This window comes from Perissodus microlepis, chromosome 17 (genome assembly GCF_051167445.1).
Source record: "Perissodus microlepis isolate ML-2025 ecotype Zambia chromosome 17, ASM5116744v1, whole genome shotgun sequence".
Taxonomy (NCBI): domain Eukaryota; kingdom Metazoa; phylum Chordata; class Actinopteri; order Cichliformes; family Cichlidae; genus Perissodus; species Perissodus microlepis.
The window spans coordinates 11,802,642-11,826,256 of NC_140477.1; the positions used below are offsets into that span (position 1 = coordinate 11,802,642).

Genomic DNA, 23,615 nt, shown 5'->3' on the forward strand with positions numbered 1-23,615 from the left:
TAAAGTCAGCAGAAGAAGAAGAAAAAAAAAAGAAAACAAAATGTGCTCTGAAAGCTTATTTATGTCTGGGGTGTTGCACCTTTTCTCTCATTCTGAATCCAGTTCCCCTCGCTGTCTAGTGAAGAGTGACAAAGTCAAAACAAGATAAAAACTTCCCAAAATGCCCTGCAGACAGGGGCAAGGTGGTTATATGGCAGTGATAGATAGAAAGAAAAATGTTACCAAGGTAACAGTGCAGTGCATGCACTTGTGTTTATGTATTAAGTAAAACAAAACAATGAATCCTGGAGATGTGTGCTTGGTGACATGCAACCACCAGTAAATTAATTACTGAAACATTTAATCATAAACAGAGTTTACATATGAAGAATTTAAGTTAAAGCTAATGTCAGCAAACCAAGGGAAATGAATATCCCATATTTAATTTGTGCGCCACTATGCAATCCCATTTAAAAATGTCTGGAACCACGTGACCCCTGTGTGCTAAGTACCCAACAGCAGACTTGGAAGGCATTAATAAATAGGGAAATTTACCATATGCCCTATTAGCCTTTCACCCAGAGCATACCCTAAAGGGCCTAAACACCCCACATATTCTAATAAATGAACTGGACTCATGTAGCAAGCTCAGCTCAACCGCTGATTGAGTTGCTGGGTAACAGTTAGTTGGAATGCATGAAGGATGAATCCCCCAAAATAATGGCAGCGATCCACAAAGCCTAAAATTCTCATTAGTCATTCTTCTGCGAGTTGCGAATGTAATTAAAAGTTCCTTCAGCATTGTGTGAACCAGTACCTTGGGAACTGGGATGAAAAATTTGTTAACATTTCAGCCCGAGCAGGATTGGATTTTTCTCTCTGCCACCTCAGCCATTTCTGTAGAAGCTCTACATGCTTTCCAAAATATCTTGCACTGAAGGAAAATACACTCTTCTCCCTTGGGTGTGAGATTTTGTGAGGATATTCACCCAGTTAGGCCATGTCACACATATTTGCGAGATTGGAGCTCATAAACACACATTATCTTTTTTCTTATAATGCCAAGCTCTGCAGCGCCATAAATGTGCACAATAAAGCCGATTAACTTTGACTCAATGCTGGAATGAGACGATGAAAACAAGAGAAGGAACGAGCTGTGCTCTTAGTGAAGAGTGAGCACAGAAGGAATACCAATGTGGGAAATATCCAAAATTTAGAAAGCAAAAAACGATGCTACAAACGATACTATTTAGTATTTAGATACTATTTAGTTTTATCTTTGACTTTTTGATTAACAGCAGACATCACATGAACACATTAATATTGTGGTTGGTGACAAATTAAAGGAAAAACCCGATTACCTGACACTCATAGTAAAAGGGTCAAGAGGTAGTGCTAGTCTACTTAGAGGTGAGTGATCACCTTTATTATGTATTTGAAATTTTTCTATACTGACTGGTGTCTTTTAGGATGACATTGCTCCAATATAAAGAGAGCAAGACAACAATGCATTGTGAAAATGATTTAGACGTAGCTACAACTTTCTATTATGTTTCTGCTAAAACTAATACATCAATATATATCCAAATTTGATGACCATTTTTTATGATGAGAAAATCCACCTGACTATTAACATTAAAAGCCTCTGAAAAACTATTTTTCCTGAGCTACAATTTTGCTTGATTCAGTGGAAACCCGGAACACATTCTGTGTAAACACATTTCTAATGCCAGTGCCAATGTTTTTAAAATCCTTTCTATTAATATCTATGTGTGGTACCTTGAATTAAGCAACTAAAGCACCCGAGAAAGCGTCTGGAAAGACTTTGGCCAAAATTATTTTAAAAACAGGTGACAAAAGAATCCAACCTTTAGTCTTCTTAGCATTAAAATGCAACATGGCAGCCACCCATTGCCTCTTTGACACTTCCTGCACTGGCAAATAAATGATGCAGATTAATCCAATATAGATATAATTCCAGGTGAATAAAGCAAGCTGTTATTTATGTGTAGAAAGTGTTCCTGCTAGATCCAGTTACAATAAAGGTGGGCTTTGAATGTAGGATATGCTACGTACATTTAATCCAGTTTTTCAAACATGTCTGCTTTGATAGTTTTAGTCTGACATGCAGGTGGAGTGGCAGAAAAAAGACTGGATGTAGGATTTATCTGTTTGCTCAGTTGAGATACTGAGTGTTTAATGGCAGCCCCCAGTTTGATTACAAGCCTCTGTGACTTTTGAGCGCAGCTTGTGTAGCCTTTCAGTCATCGTCTTTTGATCAAACACCTCGAAAGATAAGCTGACTTTTAATAAATTGGCTGAGAGGAAAGAGAGAGATAGAATGATGAATTAGGAGCAAAAAAAAAAAAGTAGGGAGAGGCAGGGAAATCGGGCTTGTGGCTTATTAGTTCCACCAGTTCGTATCTTTCTTCTAATACCTTTGCTGTTGTATCCTTTGCATCTTAAACAGGGCTGTTTGCTTTGGGCTAAAACTTCAGGTATTGCTTGATCATGCAGACAGGAAAGGCTCACAAATATGCATCCAACTGGGTAGTGTAAACAGTGAGTGTGCACTGGTCTGTGTTTGTCTTGCAGCGGGGGGTCTATGCATCACCTTTGAAAGGGGAGCAAGAAGGGTTGGGGTAGAAAGTAAATTAAGCAGAGGAAAGTCCAAACATTGGTGTGTGCATGTGTGCATGCGTGCATGCATGCATGCGTGCGTGTGTTTGTATGTGTGCATACTAGAATAAAAAGGCAAGACAAGTGAGTGATGGAAATGTAGTGCAAAAGCAACAGAGAGGAACTGAAAGAGACACAAAAAGGTAGCGCAGGGAAAAGGTTGAGAGAAAGACCACTTGATAAAGTTTCCACCTCGTGTGTGGCTGGAATGACAATGACTCCATTATGTGAGGAGAGTGTGTGCCAAGGACACTGCCATCACACAAGGGAGCTGGTAGAAAGTCTTCAACAGGGAAATGTGCAAAGAGGAGACAGGAGGATGTGTGACATTAATGACAGATTCCTGAGTAGATTTCTCATTGGATGCATGACTTCTCAGCTTAATACGGCTCAGTTAGACATGTCCTTATTTCACTTTTCCCCGCGCATACATTCTGGTGTAGTGAAAGTATTGATTAGACCTCAGAGGAGGCCCAGCTTGCATAAAAATGGAGACCTGTAACTGCTTTTCAAATTGAAGAAATGGCGACATGTGAGATTTATCAGTGATGTGAAGAGTGAGCATGTGAGACAGACATATCAAGCAAGGCTAATTAACACAGCAACTCCACAAGAGGGTTTCTGCCAATCAGTAGGCGAGGACTCCACAAAGGGGGGGGGGGGGGGGGGGGGTCTTGTTTGTTTACTTGGGCATACACAAACCTTTCCTGTATTAACATTCTACCCTCAGTGCTAAATGACCCAGCACATAATTACAAACGCTGAAATCCAGATGGTCAAACAGAGGAAGCAATTTTAATTTCTCACAGAACCCAACACCTTTTACCCTCATTTGCTCCCAGTATTTAAAGAATAAGACAGGCCATACTGCTACTACTGTGAACCTATTTCATTAGAACAAAAAATGCTTTGTAACAAGTGCTATCAAATGCTATCTCTTAAATAGATAAATAAACACAACGTGTCATCTTTGTGTGTATATGTTGTAAAAAGTAGCAAACTTGTGCTTTAACAACCAACCAACCAAAGGACGGTAAAAGCAGGCATGTGACTGCAAAAGCTCTGCAAAAGCATGCTTGATGGACACGAGCAGTTTGGTGCAACAGTGGGTCCTTGTTAATGATTTGGGGTTTTGAAGCGTTTACAGGTACAACACACAATCGTGTTTCCACTCAGAGAAATGCACAGGGGTGCTAACCGGCCATCAACCTGTCACTGGTTAGTAATGGAACAGAAATCTGTGCATCTGGAGAAATAGGCAACATGTAGTGCTGACACTTAAGCTCTTGTAGGGCCCATAAAACACAGTTTTGACAGCACATCTGTCCATTAGCAATAAAATAGCGGGCCAATAAAAGAGGGTATCAAGGTGGTAAGGGAGAGGTGTATTTATGGCGAGGTCGTACTACACCGAGATGTTGCAAAATAAAAATAAAAAAAATACAAAAAATAAATAAAAACTATGCCTGCTCTGAGGAGGCAAGGGGGAAAGACGCCTGGGAATGTAGCACTATATTTAGAAGTTGTTGTTTTAGTATGACATCTGGGTCCTGTCTGGCACTTACTCTTCCCTTCCCCATGCTTTACACGGGTGTGGGTCAATTTGCTGTGTGTATGTTGTGCTCTCGCCCTTTTTTGCAGTTTTTTTTTGCTTTCACGATCTTAACTTAATTTAGAGTTTACCTGTGCAGCAAAACCCTTGACCAAAAGCATAGTGCTTGCAAAGATTCTTTAATATTTCTTTTTAAATAAAACTGCTCTTTGGACAAGTTGATGTGTGCAGGCTTATTCTGCACTGCTAATCCAAATCTTACACTTCCTGCATGATTTTGCAGTCTCCCTTCCCCCCCATCTTTTTCTGATTACGAGTAATAATCACCATGTGGGATCCATCTGTTGTTGGGCAAACATCAAATGAGTGATATCTGCCAAATCCATTTGGCGAGACAGCACCTTCAGCTGAGAGGTTGAGACGCTGAGAGTGTGCCGAGGCTGTTGCAGCAGATGCTTTCAGGCAGTCCAGTCTGCGCTCGTCGCCCTCACTCTTTGTCCTCACCCTCCCATTCCCGCACATCTGCTCAGTCTGGTCCTCTTCCAGTCTTCTCTTTCTATTCTGCCCTTTATCCTCCCCTCTGTCCTGCCCTTGCCTCACTAAACCCATTAGCTCTGGTACACACTCTCTTATGTAAAGGCTGTAGTTTAAACACTGTATGAAGACTGGAGTGGGACAGCTGTGACCATAATGCAGCAGCCTCCCCGGAGCAGCTATATGGTTATAAATAGTTAAGATATTACTCCTTTATTCATATATAACTTTGGCCATGTAGTCAACTGAAAGCTCTTGAATCTCCTGAACGGATGCTGGACAGGGAGATGTACTCTCTTTTGAAAACAATGATTCATAGGCCCGCTGAGATATTTCGACAATTTTCTGAGGCATGAGCATGTGAGTGCACCTCATCACTCAATAAAATAAATGTTTCCATGCACTACTCATGCATTAAACACATACAGTCCCAAATGAGTTTTTCTCTCTGTATCCAAGGGATACTGGCATTCATTTACATACGTTAGCTTGATGAATTATATGCCTCTTCTGAGCAATATAGTGAGGTAACCATGTGTTCGTCCTGTAACAGTGACTTTATGCCTACATGCTTCAAAGAGTTAAATGAATTACCACCAGTCACCAGCTGAACACATTAGGTACCAGAATGAAGCACTGTGAACTAAGAAAAGGAGTAAACACATTATAAGAACATTTTACCTATCAAGATATAATAAAAAAAATTGCAAAAATAGTCCTTACCAGGTTAAATACAAATACAACAAAAACTAAGCCACTAAGAAGATAGGTGCTGCTAATCAAATGCTAATAATTGATAATTAGCAAGTGTGAGCACCTCTATAAAAGCAGAAGTTTTGGAGGTTTGCTGGTCTGGAGCATTCAGGTGTGTTTTAACATAATGCTGCAATCTTAAAGAAGCAGCTACTGCTGTCCATCTGTCTGCAAAGGGCTATAATACCATTTCCAAACAATCTGAAGTCCATCAGTCTGCAATGAGAAAGATTATTCACAAGTGGAAAACATTCAAGACCAGTCCCCTAGGAGCACATGTATTAGCAAATCACCCCAAGGTCAGACCTTGCAATGTTCAAAGAAACTGCAAAGAAAATCCAAGAGCTTCATCTTAGATTCTACAGGCGTTAGCATGTTAAATGTTAATGTTCATTACTGTACAAATTTAAAAAGACTGAACAAGTATTGTTGGGTTTGCAAAAGTTGCATCTGAACCAACCTCAAGACTTCTGGAGACCGAAGTGAAGATGTTTGTCCATAATGTAATCATGCACCAATCAAATGATCCAAATCCCAGAAGAAAATCTATAACAGAATGGCTGAAAAAGAAAAATATCATAGTGTTGCAATGGCCAAGTCAAAGCCCAGAAGTCAACCTGATTGAAATGAGAGCTAATTTTTGAGAGAGCCCTACATAAATGAATGACCACAAATCTCAATGAAGTAAAATGAGTGGGCCAAAAGTCCTCCACAATGATCTGAGAACCTGATGAAGTCATACAGAAAACATTTCTTTAAAGGTGTTGCTCCTAAACGTGGCTCTAAAAGCTGATGAATCATAAGTTAAACTTTGTTTTTCACACACTGCTTCTTTGGCTTACAGTACTTTTTATTAAATAGATAATTACACATCATGTGTTATCATAGGTCATGTGTTGCTGTTCTGAGGTTGTATTCATTTTAGAACTTGGACTATATTTGTATAATATCCTGTAATGTAATGACTGTACATTAAAGAAAAATTCATGTTAGCCAACAACTAAGACAAAGTATACATGTGATCCAACAAGTGCTGTTAAAAAATACTTCAGTATTTATTTGGTAACAGATGGCCATGCCAGTAGCAGCTGCTATATGTGAGCAACAGAGTATTAAGATTAAACCAGCTGCTGGTGTAAAAATAAAGTGAAGATAAATAAACTTGATCCCATGATACTTGGATATAAAATCAATGCTAAAACCACAGAATTATCAGTATAGAAGTTCCTTTATATACAATCTATATCTAAACTATACTGTATCAGAGGAAATGTAGAGCATACAGTTGACAAAGTATTGCAGTCATGTCTGTTTAAACCCAGTTCTAATTTAACTTTGCAAACCTTGTTAACATTTTTTGAGATTAGCCACCATAAACTAGCATACAAGTCACACTAGTTTAAATAAGGCTACAGGCGCAAAATCTTTGAGCATGTGCGCTTTTTAAATCCCACTATTCAGATTCAAGTTGAATTTGAATTTATTTATTTAAAAGGGACAGTGCAGTTTAACATAATCCAAGTACAAAACATGAAACTGATGTAACGCACATAAGGTTATAGCTATTGCTAATTTTCAACAATTGTCCCTTGTTGGGCTTACAATCAAAATAGATACGTTTTACAATAAAACATACATTTTCATAAAACCAAATTACATCATAGATACAATTACAATTAATAGACACTGAATTAAAATAAAACTAAAAATCATTAGTTAAAATGACTACATCTCTGATTTCCCTTTAACCAAACTTTAACCTTCAATTTAAAGGATCTGATGTCTGTAATCAATTTGATTTCGGTTGGAAGTGTGTTCCACAGATGGCAAGCCTTTATGGAAAAAGCTGACTGACTAAATGTAGATCTGCGATATGATATCTTGCAGTTGCTGTTCACCATGCTCCTAGTAATACGATTACTATCTTGTCTCTGGATGTATCTATTAAGACACTCTGGGGCCATCCTATTTATACATTTAAAGACTAATTTAAGAAAGCACAAATGATTAAAACTCTTAAAACTAAGTAGATTATATTTCTTTAAAATGTGACAGTGATGCCACCGAACAGATTTTTTTATCCATTATTTTTAAAAATTGGTTATATAAGGATACCACAGGCTGAATTGTAGATGGTGCTGCTTGGGTCCAAACTGTCACACAATATGAAAAATGAGAGAATATCATGGAATGCATAAATAACTGAGCTGCTGAAGTGGGTATATAGTGCCGAATTAACTTAAAACAATTCAGATTAGCCTTGACCGTCTTAGAAATCTTCTTTAAATGCTTGTCAAATTTAAGATGTGAATCTAAAATTATTCCTAAAAACTAAAATGCTTTCTAAAGCATTTATATTCCTTCAAAAACTTTCAAAATAATTGAGACAGACATAAGCACATGTTGATAAGGAGGTTCATATATCTATGTGATGTCAGAAAAACACGAAAAACGAACCAACAGAATAGGCAAAATTTACAGAAATGCCACCTTGAGGAGGAGACACTTGTAAAATTAAAAATTAAAATTAAAATTATGAATCACTAAGTTGCTGATGTTTGCAGAAACAGCTTTGTAATTAGGTTTTAGTTGCTGTACACACTAAGCGACCTAGGATAGATACCTTTTTTATTACCAGTGACACTGTTACAAAAAGCATTATTTATTGTCCACCAGAAATGGCTCATTAACATGCTGTTTTAATGTTCCAAAGTATGTTCTTTGGAGTGCTTTATCTTGTTTTCAGTTTTCAACCTAACAACACACAAAAACAACGAAATAAGACCATTTAGTGAGCACAAATTACATCAACGAGTTAGATACTAACTGCCTCACTGATGTGATCTAACGAATTTGGAATCAATTCATAGTTTCTTAGCATTAACTAATGGCCATTCACAAAGTGTATAATAGCTCTAAAAACTTTACTTTTCATACAACATACTTCAATACTGAAAAAAGTGTGTCCGCTATAAAGCTAGTGACAAATGAGTGAACAAGGGCATCGTTTTGAACATAGCCAGTCTGGTTTTACTGATGAATTCATCAAAATTGTATCACATTTGAATGAAAAATGTAAGCAAAAGTCAAAGTTTGAGGGGTTTTTTTCTCTCATGGCAAAATAAATTCTATGGTAGAGATATATTTTATATCTGTGTATATGTGTGGATTTAAAGTTGCTTCCTAAGGCGGCAGTTGTGATTCTTGTTATATCCTCTAAATTTAGCAGAGTGTTGTGTTGTAGTTGTTAATTAAAGTTGTAATTCAGCAGGGGAGTAACTATACACAGCCTTATGTATATTTATTTACACTAACACTCTGTAGGTGTTCACTGTAAGAACCCAGAAACTATAGATTGTCAGACCAAAATCCTCATCTTTGCAAAGAAATACTTACAGTATATACTGTGGATATAAATTCTAGCCCAGTTATTATTCGACTAATTAAAAGACCAAAAAATAGCATCCTTGTTGAACACTTCCTACAACTTTTGCAACAAAGGATTACCTTTGTTATTTTTGTTCCTATTTCTGTCACACTGGCATATGCGATGTCTCTAACCGCTGTTCTGAACAAAATGACTTTTTAATTCTGCTAATTTTGGTTCAATATGATACAGAAAAAATCATCTGTCACGGCTGAATGAATTTCACCAATTTTTCGAGACATAATATTGCAGCTGCACAGCATCAAACCACTGCCAGTCTCACATAGCCAGATTTATCTCCACAGCAGTGTGTCAGAGCTGGAGAATGGTGTGACTGCACCCATTATCTTTCTGCTACAGGGTGGAAAAAAGGCTTTTCTGTTGCAAGAAGAACCAAGTTGGCCTTATTACATGATCCAAATCTTCATCCAGACTTGCAGTTTTTAGCATGTGCTGTAAGTTGGCAGCGCAGTGGTTGCTGTTGTTGTTTTCTGTTGTGAAAGGAGTTCACTTACAGATAGCACAAGAGTTATGCAGTGTGACTGTAAATATAGATGTAGAGTGTGGCCACTGGAAGGTTTATATCTACACTCTACATCATGCAAGTCACACCACTAGCTCACTTTAGTTCACTGACGTTTCCCCTTTCCTTTTTGTCTCAGTAACCCTGACAAGGGCCTTCAGTTCCTGATCTCAAGAGGCTTCATCCCAGACACGCCCATCGGTGTTGCCCACTTTCTGCTACAGCGAAAGGGCCTGAGTCGACAAATGATTGGAGAGTTCCTCGGCAACAGCAAGAAGCCCTTCAACAGAGATGTCCTAGAGTGAGTAGCCCACAGGACTGCAGATATTGATTCCCCAAATCATTTGGGGGGATCTTTTCTCAGTAATCTATCCTTTTTCATTTGTGGTCATTTCATTATAGTTTCCATTGTCATAAGCACATGTGAAATAAGCTCAAATTGAAGTGCTAAGATCCAAAATTAAAAAATGAGCTCTTGTCTGATTCTTCAGCTCGTAAATGTAGGTTGACTTGTAGGGCAAGAACTACTACAGAAACTAAAGGAGGTTGACATGAAGCAAAAGTAACATTTTCCTGGCCTAATAACATTTTACTCATCTTTATCACATTCATGTTAAAACTGTTGTTAATATAGAGCAGAAGTGAAAAACAAGGAACAGTTTATCTGTGATCTGATAACATAAATATTACTTTTGAGATTTCATAAACTTCCATTTCCATTCAGGACATAGGGTAGATGTACTGAAGTGTGGGAGATAAGGCACTGCTTTATCTGTGTGTGTGTTTGGTACTGATACGTGTTGGGCATATTGAGAGGCTGCGTCTGACTCGAGTGTTTGGTTTCTTGCTCACTCCTCTCCATAGCTACTTGTATGCTACGTGAAAACATTTTGGCTGACTCCTTATGAAATTTATGGACTGATAATACAGTAGTTTGTAATAGCACCAGAGTCATGGGCTCAAACTCAGGTAGGGTCCTTGTGTGGAGTTTGCATGTTAGCCACATGGAGACTGTGTAATTTGGTCACTGGCCACTAGGTGAAATAAGAAAACCTCCTTGTGACTGCTTTCGTCGCTAGCAAAGACAGCTGCATTCATTAGCTGGTCAGCTGCAACACATTAAAGTGTATGTAAAGGTAGCATCACTGTAGTTTAATTCTGTGTAGTCTCCACTTTTCATAATAACTGGTAACAGCAGAAAGTCTTTGCACTGCATGTAGGCCATAGCACAGGTTTGTTTACTGAGTCCTTCCATCTCTGTGGTGCCGACTTGGCAGCTTTCCATGGCTGTCAGTGAGATAAAACATGGCTCGCTGCTGAGACCAAAAGTAGCTCTTTTAACATTTTCCCAATAATTAGATTCTATTTAAATAATACAAAACTATCAATTTGATTTCGATAGGATAGCTGAAATTAAACCAAAAACTAATACCAGGATATCCTGGTGGTTTATTACTCATCTGGAAGGTTCATGTGGTCACTTCCCATGGTGCACCACAGCAGCGTCTTTAGTCTGATCATCTTGAGAGCAAAATCAGGCTTTTAGATATCTTTAGATATCTGAGTTCCCACTGTGTGGTTCACTTCAAAATGCAGGATCCTAAAACTCCAGCTGTATGGCATCAATAACATCTTTTTAAGTCTCAGCCCAGATAATTGTGATAACAGGAAGACGCTTTTCCAGTCCTGGCAGAGCTCCTCGAGAGTTACAGAAGCCATCATGCGAAGATCTGAAAAATGACTCTTTTCATCTGACGTTAATATTTGATGTAGACATTTCTTGGTCTTTGTGTACAGGTATATTCATCTCAAGAACCTCTCAAGAACCTCACAGTCCACTAAAATTCATTTGGAAGCTGAATGGATTTGCATTTTGGTTAATGCTTTTCAAAAACAAGTGTTATGTGCAACAAAATATAAATACATGAGATAAATGAAGAAAAAAACAAACAAACACATGAACTTTGGGGTTTAGAGAACGAGAACTAATGTCTCCTTCATATGCACACACACACACAGACACACACACACAACTCACTTCCCCCTGCAAGATTAATTCCAGGTCATTAACTTTATTGCCTTTTATTTGCTTTTAAAGTACAAAGATCCCTTTCCCGTCCTCGTCTTCAGTTATTTCCATCTTTCAACACCTTCCTTGCTTTATCTCACTAATTGCCTCTACTCTGTTAAATTCTGTGCTTCACCAATTATGTCTAAATTTGCATATCAGCTCAATGAGGTTGTGAAGATCTTTCTTTTTATCTCCCGCCTTTTTGTACAAGTTACAAAACCAAGAACGGGCTTAGTCTTTGCAAGGTCAGACAAACACTCCATAGCACTCTACCAAGTTGTTCATTCCAGCTCATGCTCATCTAATATCCATATTTCCTCAAACGGACACCGTCATGGTTTCAAAGACATTTTATTAACAGGAATATGCTCTTAAGGCTTCAAGCTCAAATTCACACCACAGATATATTCTCAGCGCAGGTGATATTGGTATATATATATATATATATTTTCCCTGCAGCACTCAAACAGCAACACTCGGGGTGAAAGTGATGTTGAAGAGGACCGTGATAGAGTGAAAAGTGTGCGAGAGCACTTTCGATAAAGTGTGCAGTCACAGGAGAGCGGGTGAGGGATAGCAGTCTAATGTGAAAATCACTCATGGTGATTTACTAAGCCTGAATGAGTCGGTGTGGATATGTGAGTCTGTGTGCATGTGTGTGTGTGTGTGTGTGCGTGCGTGTGTGCACGTGTCTGCAAGCATGTGACTTTTCAAGTACAGGGAGGCTGTATGTGCATGTGACCTAGCCTTGCATCAATACGTGGTTATGGTATCTCCCTCCTCTCCTCATAAAGCAAACTAAGTCTCATTCCCTTCACATTTCTTGGTACATAAACAACAATAGTTAAAGTGTCTCAGGACAATTAAGCCAATTTGTGGTTATAGATTTGGGTGCCAGAAAATGGACACCCCAAGGACTCATTTACTGATAACACGGTGTACTAGTTTAGCATGAAAAATGAGATCTTGTTTTCAGCCTGTCATCTACTCATTGGCTGCTTAAAATATGGCTCCATCTGGCCTTTTATGTCTTTTTATTTTCATATGTATTTGTATGCATACCTGCCATCGCAGCTTTGTAAACATAAAGTACAGTTTAAGTGGCGTTCTGCAGACAGATGTGTCTATTTCTCTCCAAGGCACTGCAAGCGAGTCAACAATAGTGTGTGTTTGTGTTTGTGTTTTATGTGAGCGTGTGTTTTCCCATGCAGATGTGTAATTATGCCAGAGTGTATGGGGAGAGATGTAAGAGGGGAGGAGAGGGCTGATGTACTTAGGCTAAAGAGCATCTCGTCTGACATTACATAAACAAGGAGTGACAGCCAGGGAAGAAGGGAGAGAGAGGTGGTGGAGCAAGGAAGTGAGTCATGAAGAGGGCGATCAGGGTGGTCTGACAGTCGACGAGTTGATAAAGAAGACGATCAATCCAGGCTCACTGCACATAGTATGAGCTTAACTTTTATGAGCCTTTAATTTTTCTCCAAGTGCTATAGTTTGTTGACAATATGCACAATTTGACCTGTCTGTTAGTTAAGTGTAATTATTAATTGCACTATCTCTATTAATGCAGCATTGAGCAATGAAGGTCAGAAAAAAATCTGTGCTGTGCACTCTCTAAAACCATGCAGGTTAGGTTTCATTGGTATATCTAAAAACGCCCATGACTTTGCATAAGATGAGCAGTGATGGATAGATAATAAAAGGTTAGATAATGATCGTGTCTGCTATTTGTGCTCATAAATGACCCAACCAAGGATACTTGAAACAAATGTATGGTAATTTGTTACCATTTAAGGCCAACCTGTGGTGTCCTATTGGTGTCTATTTGCTTAGCTGTACATTAAAGCAGAAGGAAAGACTGAAAGATGTAACCAACATCGTAACCATGGAAATGCAGTTGTGTACAGTCTGAAATAACTTTAAAGTGCATCATATATGAAAGAATAGCAACTTTTTGGCTGTAACAGCTTCTTTCTATTTGCTGAAAAAGGAACAGAAACAATGTTTTAATCATGCTTAACATTCAACTGATTAACTGTATATAAATGATAGGCTTAGCTAAGTTTCACCCAAGATTCATTGTGAGGCTTCAGGCTGAACAAATTTGTCTTGGTTTTTTGAAACTAGATGTGACAAGCAAGAAGTTACCTGAGTGAAACCAAACTGTCAACTGAAGAGTAAAACATACCCTGCTTTAGTTTGAATCTTGATTTGATCTGAAACTAGCGACTGACTCCCTAAATTCATCAGTAAAGTAATTACTGAAGTCCAGCCAGCTAAGTCTCTGTTCAAATGCCCAAGGGGGACATAAACACACTTTTGACCTGGAGACTCTCGCCTGAGATCACTTAAGTTTTGCTGTCACTCACTGTTTATGTTCATTTATACTTGGTTGGTTATGTTGCACCCTGGGAGGACACCAGGGCTTTATTTCTGTGCTTTACAGGAGCATGAAGCAACACACTGCTAAAAAAAAACTAGCTTCTCTTGTTAGTCAACAAGAAGAAGAAACTTTTCTTTATCTTGTACGGCTTGAATTTCTACACCATTACACACTATTAGTAGCTCTAATGAGCTGACTGGCAGAATTATTTCAAGATTTACTGCAATTAATAATTGGAATTAATATTAATAAACTTGATAGCAGTGTTGCTGTAAGTAGTAATAGAGATGTACAGTAAATCAGTTAGTAATGCTTTTGCACAGTACTGTGCAATTGTTTCTGTGTATGTTGCTTACAAGGAGCCAGAATTATCATTTTTAAGGTAGTCTTTAGAAATAGTTCTCCAGGTTTACTGAAAACTGTCTTACTTTGTAGACTGGCTGCTTTTTAACCCATTTTCAGTCCATTTCTTCTACCCAAGCTTTTCCGTAGGAATGCTGTTTTGTTGGTTAAACCACTTAACACTGACTTATAAATCCATTGGTGTTATGGGTCTTATCAAAACAAATGTTAACATTTGATTGGCAACAGCTTCATTTTCCAGCATGACAATGATCGCAAACACACTGCCACTGCAGTAAAAGCATACATGGTTAGAAAAAACTACACACACGCACGCACGCACGCACAGGGGAACGCTATGAGTCGTGGATCGGCCTCCCCAAAGCCTGGACATCAAGAACTGAAGTGATGTTGTCGGTGTGAGCAGAATTTGCTGTTCTCTGCAGTGCTGTGTGTTATACTGTATGTGTATGGCAGGACTGAAGACTCAGCTATCTGATGCTTTTCTGCTGGAGCAGCATGTGTCACAGTCAAGTACTCACCTCATTAACTCCCTTTGTGCACAGTAATCCATCATAATGTAGAGTGTGTCTGTGCATCTCCCTATTTCCCGCAGTACTGCAAGTAGAAAAGATCAGAGGCAAAGGATAATGTCATGACCCCACTACTTATTTTATTTATTGACGATTTTACTATCAACGCTATCTTTTCTCTTTAAAGCATTTAATCCCTACTACTACTACACTACAACCACTAAGTGTGAGTTAATTAGTTAGTTAATCTTGAATTGGTATGGGCAGGATAAATAATTATAATTGTACCTCAATAGGCAACCTAACATCACAGCTAGGAAAACTTTAACCCTGCCCCCATGGTATTTCCAAAGTCACCTTCCACTTCAAACCTCATTTTACCTTCAAATTGCCCTTCTTGTATTTATCTCCCGTGAACTCATTGGACAGGATATTTTGCTTTTTTAATTAAAGTAATTAAGTTTGGGTTGTCAGGTAATAGGAGGATTTTCTGCTCTGAGGCATTGTGTGCATATGTGTGTGTATATGTGTGTCTTGGCAGCTGTGGCACGAGACGATAGCCGGGCCCAGTCTTATCCCTGGTTTCCGTGCGTGGCTAATACCTGCAGTAAGCAGAGTGGTGCTGTGACTGGGAAGCAGATGAGTGAGAGTTTTGCATCCTTTATCTTAGGTGTTCATCCACACGTTCATCCAGCCCACCAGTGAAGGGGCAACCTCTACTCAACCTCTAGTGAATTTGGCTATAAATTGTAATATATTTTCCTATCTCCTATGCTCTTTGCTTATCTCATTGCTGCCTCTCTGTGCTTCACAGTTGTGTGGTGGATGAGATGGATTTCTCAGGCATGGAGCTGGACGAAGCGCTGAGGAAGTTTCAGGCCCACATTCGTGTCCAGGGGGAAGCCCAGAAGGTGGAACGTCTCATCGAGGCCTTCAGGTACTTACAGTACAGCTAGCCTTTCACATAAGTTTTTTTTTTTTTTTTTTTAAGAAAATGTTTATCAGTCGGTATGCCCATTAAATAGGGAGCACACCAGCTTCTGTTTCCACAGAGTTACGGCTGCTGGTTTTACATGTAATTATTATCAAGTTTGTTTCATACCTCATCTATCATCTTGGCATTGCAGACTAAGGTAAACACTACAATATCCATAAGTTTGTGTGGTCAGGGGAATAGAGGAGGGCATGAATAATAGAACAAAAAAATGGATTTGTAGTTGTGCAATAGCTCCTTATAATTGAATCAGAATTTAAAAGTAGCAGTAGAAACTGTCACTTCAGCTTCCACATAGTACACAATTTTAGGCTAAGTAACAGGAGAGTCTGGGAATTTGGGGAAAATAGGCTTGACATGTTATCAAAGAATCTGATATTTCATTTATATATATATATATAAATATATATATATACATATATATATATATATATATACACCAAAGAAAATCAAAGATATTGAAAGAATTGAAGTGTGAGTGATGTCACAATGACATGATTAACTGAAATAGCTGAAGTTGTATCGTCTTGCTTTAAAACTCCATTCACTGCACCCTAAACCTCTCCTCATTCAGGTATCTAGCCATAGTCATGTATTTAAGTTAGGATGCTATTTTGTAACATCTCCAAAAGCAAAAGTACAAGACTAAAAGTATAGTTAAAGGTGTATGTATCAACTCTAGTGTAAGCTGCAAAACTTAAAATGTCCAGTTAATGTGACTACTACACTATGCAACCATGTTTTTCTTCTATGAAAAAGTAGGATTTTTGGAATGATTTTTAAGGTTTTCTATTTATTTATTTATTTATTTATTTTTTCTAAAAAAAAAAAAGAAAGAAAGAAATAACAAAAAGGAAAGAAAAGAAAAAAAACTGACTTTTAAGCTCTAAAAAGTCATGCAGGCTAAATAGAGTTCTGTGGAAAAATCTTGAGCCATCACCCCGTATTTCTTTATATTTTGCCTCTAATAATTTTTTAAGCAATTTTTCTGAAGGTCTTTCTTTGGATATTGGCTGCATTTTCACTCGTTTTCTGCTGACTTTCCTGGATGATTTTGCCTCTTACATGTGGGTTCGGTCACAGTATTTTGGTGCACAATTATGTATGTAGCAGTCAAAACTTTTGATCATGTTTAAATGCAAGTCACCCTTCATGTTAAAAATTCAACTAGAAACAGTGTTCATTATCCAGCTAACTGGACAAAAGTCCATTAGCTACTTACTACCAATGCTGGTGGAAAAAATCAGGATAACAACCTAGTAATAAACCTGCTGAATTCAAGGAGAAGTTTGATTTCATGGTCATGCAGATAAAAACTGATGGCTAAACAGATGTAGGAAGGAAAAGAGCCACTAGAGAATGAATGAACAGCCAATTCTTACTGAAGAAGCAAGCAAGAAACAGAGAGCTTTAGCTATGTATGGCTAATATATTTATTTATGTTCAGAAACATTGTTGTGCAGAGAGAATAAAGGCAACAAAAGAGCAGGATATGAATATTTATCATCTTGAATGTTATGTTTTCCTCATTTGGCAACATTTTTTCCCCACTGAAATGTAACTTTAGGTGTGACTAGAACGAGCTTAAAAAAAACAAACAAATTATATACCATCACTCAATAAATTACTTCAGGGCCAGACTTGTTGTTGTTGTAATGCTTTAAGATGCAGTTCATGCAGTTTACAAGTGTTTTGATCGTGAAATATTCTTAAAGAAAGTACCATACAGAAAAGCAAAGATGTGAATTTGTTGTCTTTTTTGGGGTAAGAAGCAAGGTTAAGAGGGGACAGAAAAACAAGTATATAACAGTTTAGTCAGAGAACTTTGATATTCGTGCATGCAAAGAGACAGGCACACACAAAGCGGAGTAGTCTTGGATTGCCATACATGAACATTAATTGAACATGAAGATTATAACACATTTTACTCTTTCCCTTCTGTGTGGCTGAACTAAAAAATGTTGACAATCCACTCCTCCATCTGAATAGCGAGGCAATGTATAATTTCTGGCCACAATTTGCGACAGGGTGACAATTTGCGGTGCAGCTGTGGCTCTGTGTGTTAATGCTAACTGTTTGCCATCGCCCCTCTTGAGTAACAACCACCTGCCACAATTGTCAAGGTTCCCAATAGGGAGAAACATGGCTGCATTGTCATAAGCAGTGGGCAGGGAGGTTGGCACTGCTAATGTTTGGACATCAGGCTGGCTCTGCGTGCTATCAGGAGCAGGAGAGAGTAGGAGGGAGGAGGGGCTAAGGAGACAGAGACTAGAAAAGGAAGGGAAGAAGGGGAGAAAAAGGAAGGAGGGAGGATGGTTTATAAATATCCAGCGTTGCATAACCGCCACTGCCTCTCTGTGCCTGCCTTCCCTTGCTCCCAGGCTTTGAAATGCCTCCAAACACACACACACACATGCACACGCGCGCGCACACACACACACACACACACAGAAAGAGAGAAGTCTCAAAAGTAAGTGAAGGGGATTTGAAGCAGCAGTGAAAAACAGCGAGGGGAAAAAGTGGAAAAACACCCAGTAGCCTCAGTATCTGCTGCGTCAGTGTACTAATGAATGAGCAAATATGAATCATCTCCAAATGCTGCAGATATATTCAGTTTATGTTTTCCTTCCTGTATTACAGTGTGATATCTGTATATATTTACTCACTATGTAATCACTGTGTTGTGTATCTACTCTGTATATTACAGTCTTCATCGATGAAGACCATGCATCTTGTATAATTTCGCACTAAAATCCACCCAAGGAGCGCATGATGATGTATTACACCATTCAGGGCAATTTGAAAGAAAAGCTAAATTGCCAAAAACTGACAAATCAATTCAGCGAGGAGCATCATATGTCATTTTACCCTCTCATTTTTGTTTTTTACTTAGTCATTTTTCCATGCCTATCTGTGAAGAGTAACAACATACTCAGAAAGCGACATAAATTGAGGTTTTTCTCACTGCATGGTGCAACATTAGGATTCACAGACAAGGGTGTAATTATTGGTTGCTGACAAGTCACGGTTTTCAGACAGTGAGATGTGAATGAGCATCTGTGTGCCCTGTGATTATCACACTAAAGCAAATACAGTATGCGGGACGCCACAAATACGCAAAACATTTCATTTAAGGCACTCAAACATATATCTAGACATGCACATGTGTAATCATTGAGACTGAGCCCTAGAAAGCACATTCAAAACTGGCACAGAAAGCGTGAAGCTACATGCATGCACGCCTATATAGAATGTGGGTAAAGTAGGGGAGGATTAACTACCTTAAAAATTACTCCCAGAATGCAAACTGTTCTAGCAGACCCTTTGTGCACACACAGTTATCAACTATGTAGTAGAATAATGCTGATAGCAGTTCGACAATTTATTTTTAGATGTTACATGAGCTACCACATTATGGTGGGTGTTTTTCAAACCATTATTGTAGTAAAACTCCAATTCAAAAAAACTTGAGATGTTGTGTAAAGTGTAACTAAAAACAGAATGCAGTGATTTGCAAGTCTCATTAACCCATATAATAGAATATAATGTGAAATGTTTGAAAAATCATATCATTTTGAGAAAAAAAGACAACATAATTTTGAATTTGATGACAGCAACAGGTTTCAAAACAGTTGAGACAGGGCAACAAATGGCTGGAAAAGTAAGAGATACTAAAAAGAAACAGCTGGAGGAACCTTCAGCAACTAATTAAGTAATTAGCAACAGTCATCAATACCATGACTGGATATATACAGAGCATATTAGAGGGGCAGAATTTCTCAGAAGTAAAGTTGGACAGAAATTCACCAATCTGCAAAAAACTTTGTCTACAAATTGTAAATCAATTTCAGAATAATGTTCCTCAGCATAAAATTGGAATGACTTTGAATATCTCATCATCGGCAGTAATCATGATCATCATGATCATCAGTAGATTCAGAAAATCTGGAGAAATCTCTACGTGCAAGAGTCAAGACTGAATCTTGATTTTGGATGCCCGTGATCTTTGGGCCCTCAGGCAGCACCGCATCTTTCTGTCACCGAAATTACTCAGTGACCACTGGGACACTTCCAGAAATCATTGTCTGTGAGCACAGTTCACAACAAACTGCCGTCTAATAAAGCTTATTTGAAATAGGCCGACGTAAACTGAAAAACTGTTCTGTGGTCAGGCGAATCAAAGTGAGAGGAGGAGTGAGACCATCAGCTTGTTATCAGCACTCCGTAAAAAAAAAAAAAAACCCAAGATAACCCGTCTTTGATGGTTATGGCAGTGCATTAATGTCTATGGAATTGGCAACTTGCACATCTGGAAAGGCACCATCAAGCTTAAAAGACATATACAGGTTTCGAAGTAACATATGTACCCATCCGGATGTTGTCTTTTTCAGGGAAGAAAATGCATATTGCAGCAAGACTAAACCACATACAATTACATATCAGCATCATGGAATGAAAAATATTGCAAAAATGACCCAGGCCTGTTGAGCATCTGGACACCGATTTCATACAAGAATGGGACTAATCTCATCAGTTTGCAGATGTTAAGAAACTGTTCAAATAAAAGAAAGAAAATTCCTTCTTGTAAAAAAAAGACGGCATGCTATACAGTGGTAAACAACTTTTATGAGGTCAAAATGACTTTATGTTTCTCGTAAAATGGTACGCTGGTACATTTGATATATTTTCTGTGCTTGTGAGATTTACAAATCATTCCGTTCTGTTTTCATTTAGAATTTGAACAACTTCCTAACTTTTTGGTGACATGTGTTGAGACTGATTGCATTGTTGCATTTAAAAAGACGTAGCACTTCACAAAAAGCAACTCTGTTTACATATGCAGACAATAAGTAACGTGTCCCAGGAACAGCACAGTGCCGTTTACTGTATGCTTGTATCCACAATAGGGACTGGAGGAGAGTGCAGAAACATGTCTGAGTGCAGGGGCAAAGCCGCAGGGTGACATTTACTGATGTGTCTCAATGACATCACCTGAAAGAAACCTCAGAAAGCAGCACAAGGAAAATGTACGCACTTGGATTTGTTATGTATTTATTTATTAATCAGAAGTACCAGAATGCTGCTCCCGACCTTTTCTGTGCTCTTTAACCCCTGATCTTTACTTAAAAATGCTCTCTAGCAGGGCTGATTAATTCATGATTACTGTACATATATATATATATATATATATATATATAGAGAGAGAGAGAGAGAGAGAGAGAGAGATAGATATATATAGATATATATATAGATAGATAGATAGATATTTCAACAGAAAGCCCACAAGGTCCACACACACCTTCTTTTTTAATCTATATATGCCTTCCATATACATGTTGGATGTTCTTTTCTATTATTCATCACCTAACCATGAAGTTATTCTTGCACCACACCACCTTCTAGGCTTCTAGGAAGACACATATAATGTAGGTGTAGGCACCTACAAATCTACACTCCAGCACAACACTTCTTATACTTAGGAAAGTAAATCAAACTGAGCCTTTTCTTGCAGAAAAGGTGCCTAGGTAAGGGATTTCACATTTCAGTATTCAAGTATTTTCTCTTCTGCACAATGACAACCTGCAAAAAATTCATCCAACTAAGCCCGCAAACGTCAGACAGTGATTAACTGCAGAATAGGACTTGACTTTTTCAGGATTTTGGAGTGCTTAGTGCAAGTAACAGAGAGGATGAAACACTTAAAAAGAAGGTCAAATCCTTTGTTTTTGTCAGCAACATCACCCTCAGTTTCTAGTGTGATGCATGACCCATATAAGTATTCATTCCAGTGGGAGAAATGAGTTTTAGCAGAGCTCACACAACCTCACCAACGCATTGGTGCTGAGGGGCAGCTTACAGCTTCATGTGAAGCCACCGGCAAAATTAAAGCCATAACTCTGATTTCAGTGTGACACTCTTATGCTAATGTTGTAATTTTAATAGCATGCAGTGTTTTAAAAAGTGTCTCCTGTGTATATTTATATATGTCCTATTTCCTGTCCCACCCTGTGTCATTCCTACATGGATAAACCATCCTTACCCCCAACTTTATTCATTTTACTCCCATTCTATATTATCTTACATAAAACATGTAATGTTTTACTGTTTTCTGTCCCTGTTTTTTCCTTTTCTTTTACACCCACAGTCAGCGGTACTGCATGTGTAACCCGGATGTGGTGCAGCAATTTCACAATCCAGACACCATCTTCATCCTGGCCTTTGCCATCATTCTGCTCAACACCGACATGTACAGCCCAAATATTAAGCCCGACCGGAAGATGCTGTTGGAGGACTTCATAAGGAATTTACGAGGTAAGGGACATCAAGGTCACGTTGAGGTCGCATTACGGCACAGCTTGCATCTGAAGATGAGCATTAAGGGAGTTATAATGACATTAATTACCTGACATAATCAGCTCAAGCCGGTAGGTGAATGTTTTAGGTCGCTTGAGAAGAGGAATGGTAGTTTTTGAGTTGCATAGTTGACAGTGTGGCCTCGTTGTAAATCTAATACTCAGCTTTCTGTGTCCAACCTGATGTCTTTGCAAGGAGGAACAAGGAAGAATTTCCTTCAGACTCAGGATAATGGCCACAAAAAGAAAGTTGACTAAAAAGCACTGGTTTTCTTTTTAGCTTTATGTCGTTAGTACAGTTTATGAATATACTGTGTGTATTGCTTTTGTTTTAATCTTCTTTAATTTGCCATCTTATACTTTGACTATTTTATTATTCTTTTATATCATATTTTTTATTTCTGCTTTGAATTTGGCAGATTTAATCCTCCATACATGCAGCAGTTGCTTGAGAAATGTTTCCATCACCTTGTTGAATCAATGCTATGAAGAATTAAGGCAGTTTCAAAGATAAAAGGGTGTCTAATGCAGTGCAAGCAGGGTGTGCAGATCTAGAACAATAATCTATAATCTATGCTCTGTTGCACTATGCGTTATATAATATAGCCTATAGAGCAAGGGCATTGAAAGAGACAAGCAACATCCCATAAGTTGAGTTACATGCGGCCTAAAATTAAAAAACAGTCAGAAGGAGATTTTTTTTTACACAAAGTTTGTATTTCTCTAGATGAGAAAGCTGCTAAATCCTCTGCCTCACCAGTAACTTCTGGTACAGATTCCTGTTGTGGAGCCAATCCCACATGACTAAGAAGAACTGAGTGTCCAACAGTTTCAATCAAACCTCCCTGCATAAATTCAGGGGATAAAGATTAGGTTACATTTCTCTTCCTGCCTGATTCGCTTTACATAGTCACTCAGAGCGGCACCGACAGAAAGCACCTGTAAATCTCGTCTCCAGTATGCAGACAGATGCTCATTCGGCAAGCGCTGAGAAAGAGACATGAGCGTCATAGTTTTGCTCTCACTCTGTGCAATCAATCAGAGATTGCCGAGGTCGATGCAGAACAACTTTAATAGATTCATCCAGACTGTTCCTCACAATTAAATTAAGTTGGAAAATCAATTTCAACATCTCATGCAAATTAAGATACGCCACTCTCTCTTGGCCGCTCTATTTGTCTTCTGCTCATTTTTGTTCTTTGTCTCCCTATCCATTCTTCTGTTTTGTTTTGATTTCAGTCACAGTATTACGCTGTCTGTTTATTCATCTGTCTTTACTTGTTTATATTATGTTCCTCCTCTTTTCTCTTCCACTGTGTCTGTCAAACATATTGATGGATGAAAACATGCAGTTCACTCAGCTAATTGGCTAAGGTGAAAAGCAATTATGGACCAGAAACCAATAGTAATGAAGAACTATAGAACATTCATTATCTCAATTAAAACGGACTGTCAGTGTTAAAGCATTCCACAATAGGGCAACACAATATAC

General features: G+C 38.3%; 1 protein-coding gene across 2 annotated transcripts in view; it reads left to right on the forward strand.

Moving 5' to 3' along the window:
• The window catches only part of iqsec3a (IQ motif and Sec7 domain ArfGEF 3a), a 119,008-nt gene that overhangs the window by 69,636 nt on the left and 25,757 nt on the right, over positions 1-23,615 (forward strand). For both annotated transcript variants that reach the window (XM_084909545.1, XM_084909544.1), the window contains exons 5-7: positions 9,587-9,748; positions 15,591-15,713; positions 21,916-22,082. In XM_084909545.1, the coding sequence (XP_084765671.1) occupies positions 9,587-9,748; positions 15,591-15,713; positions 21,916-22,082 (452 nt within the window). The remainder of the gene's footprint in view (positions 1-9,586; positions 9,749-15,590; positions 15,714-21,915; positions 22,083-23,615) is intronic.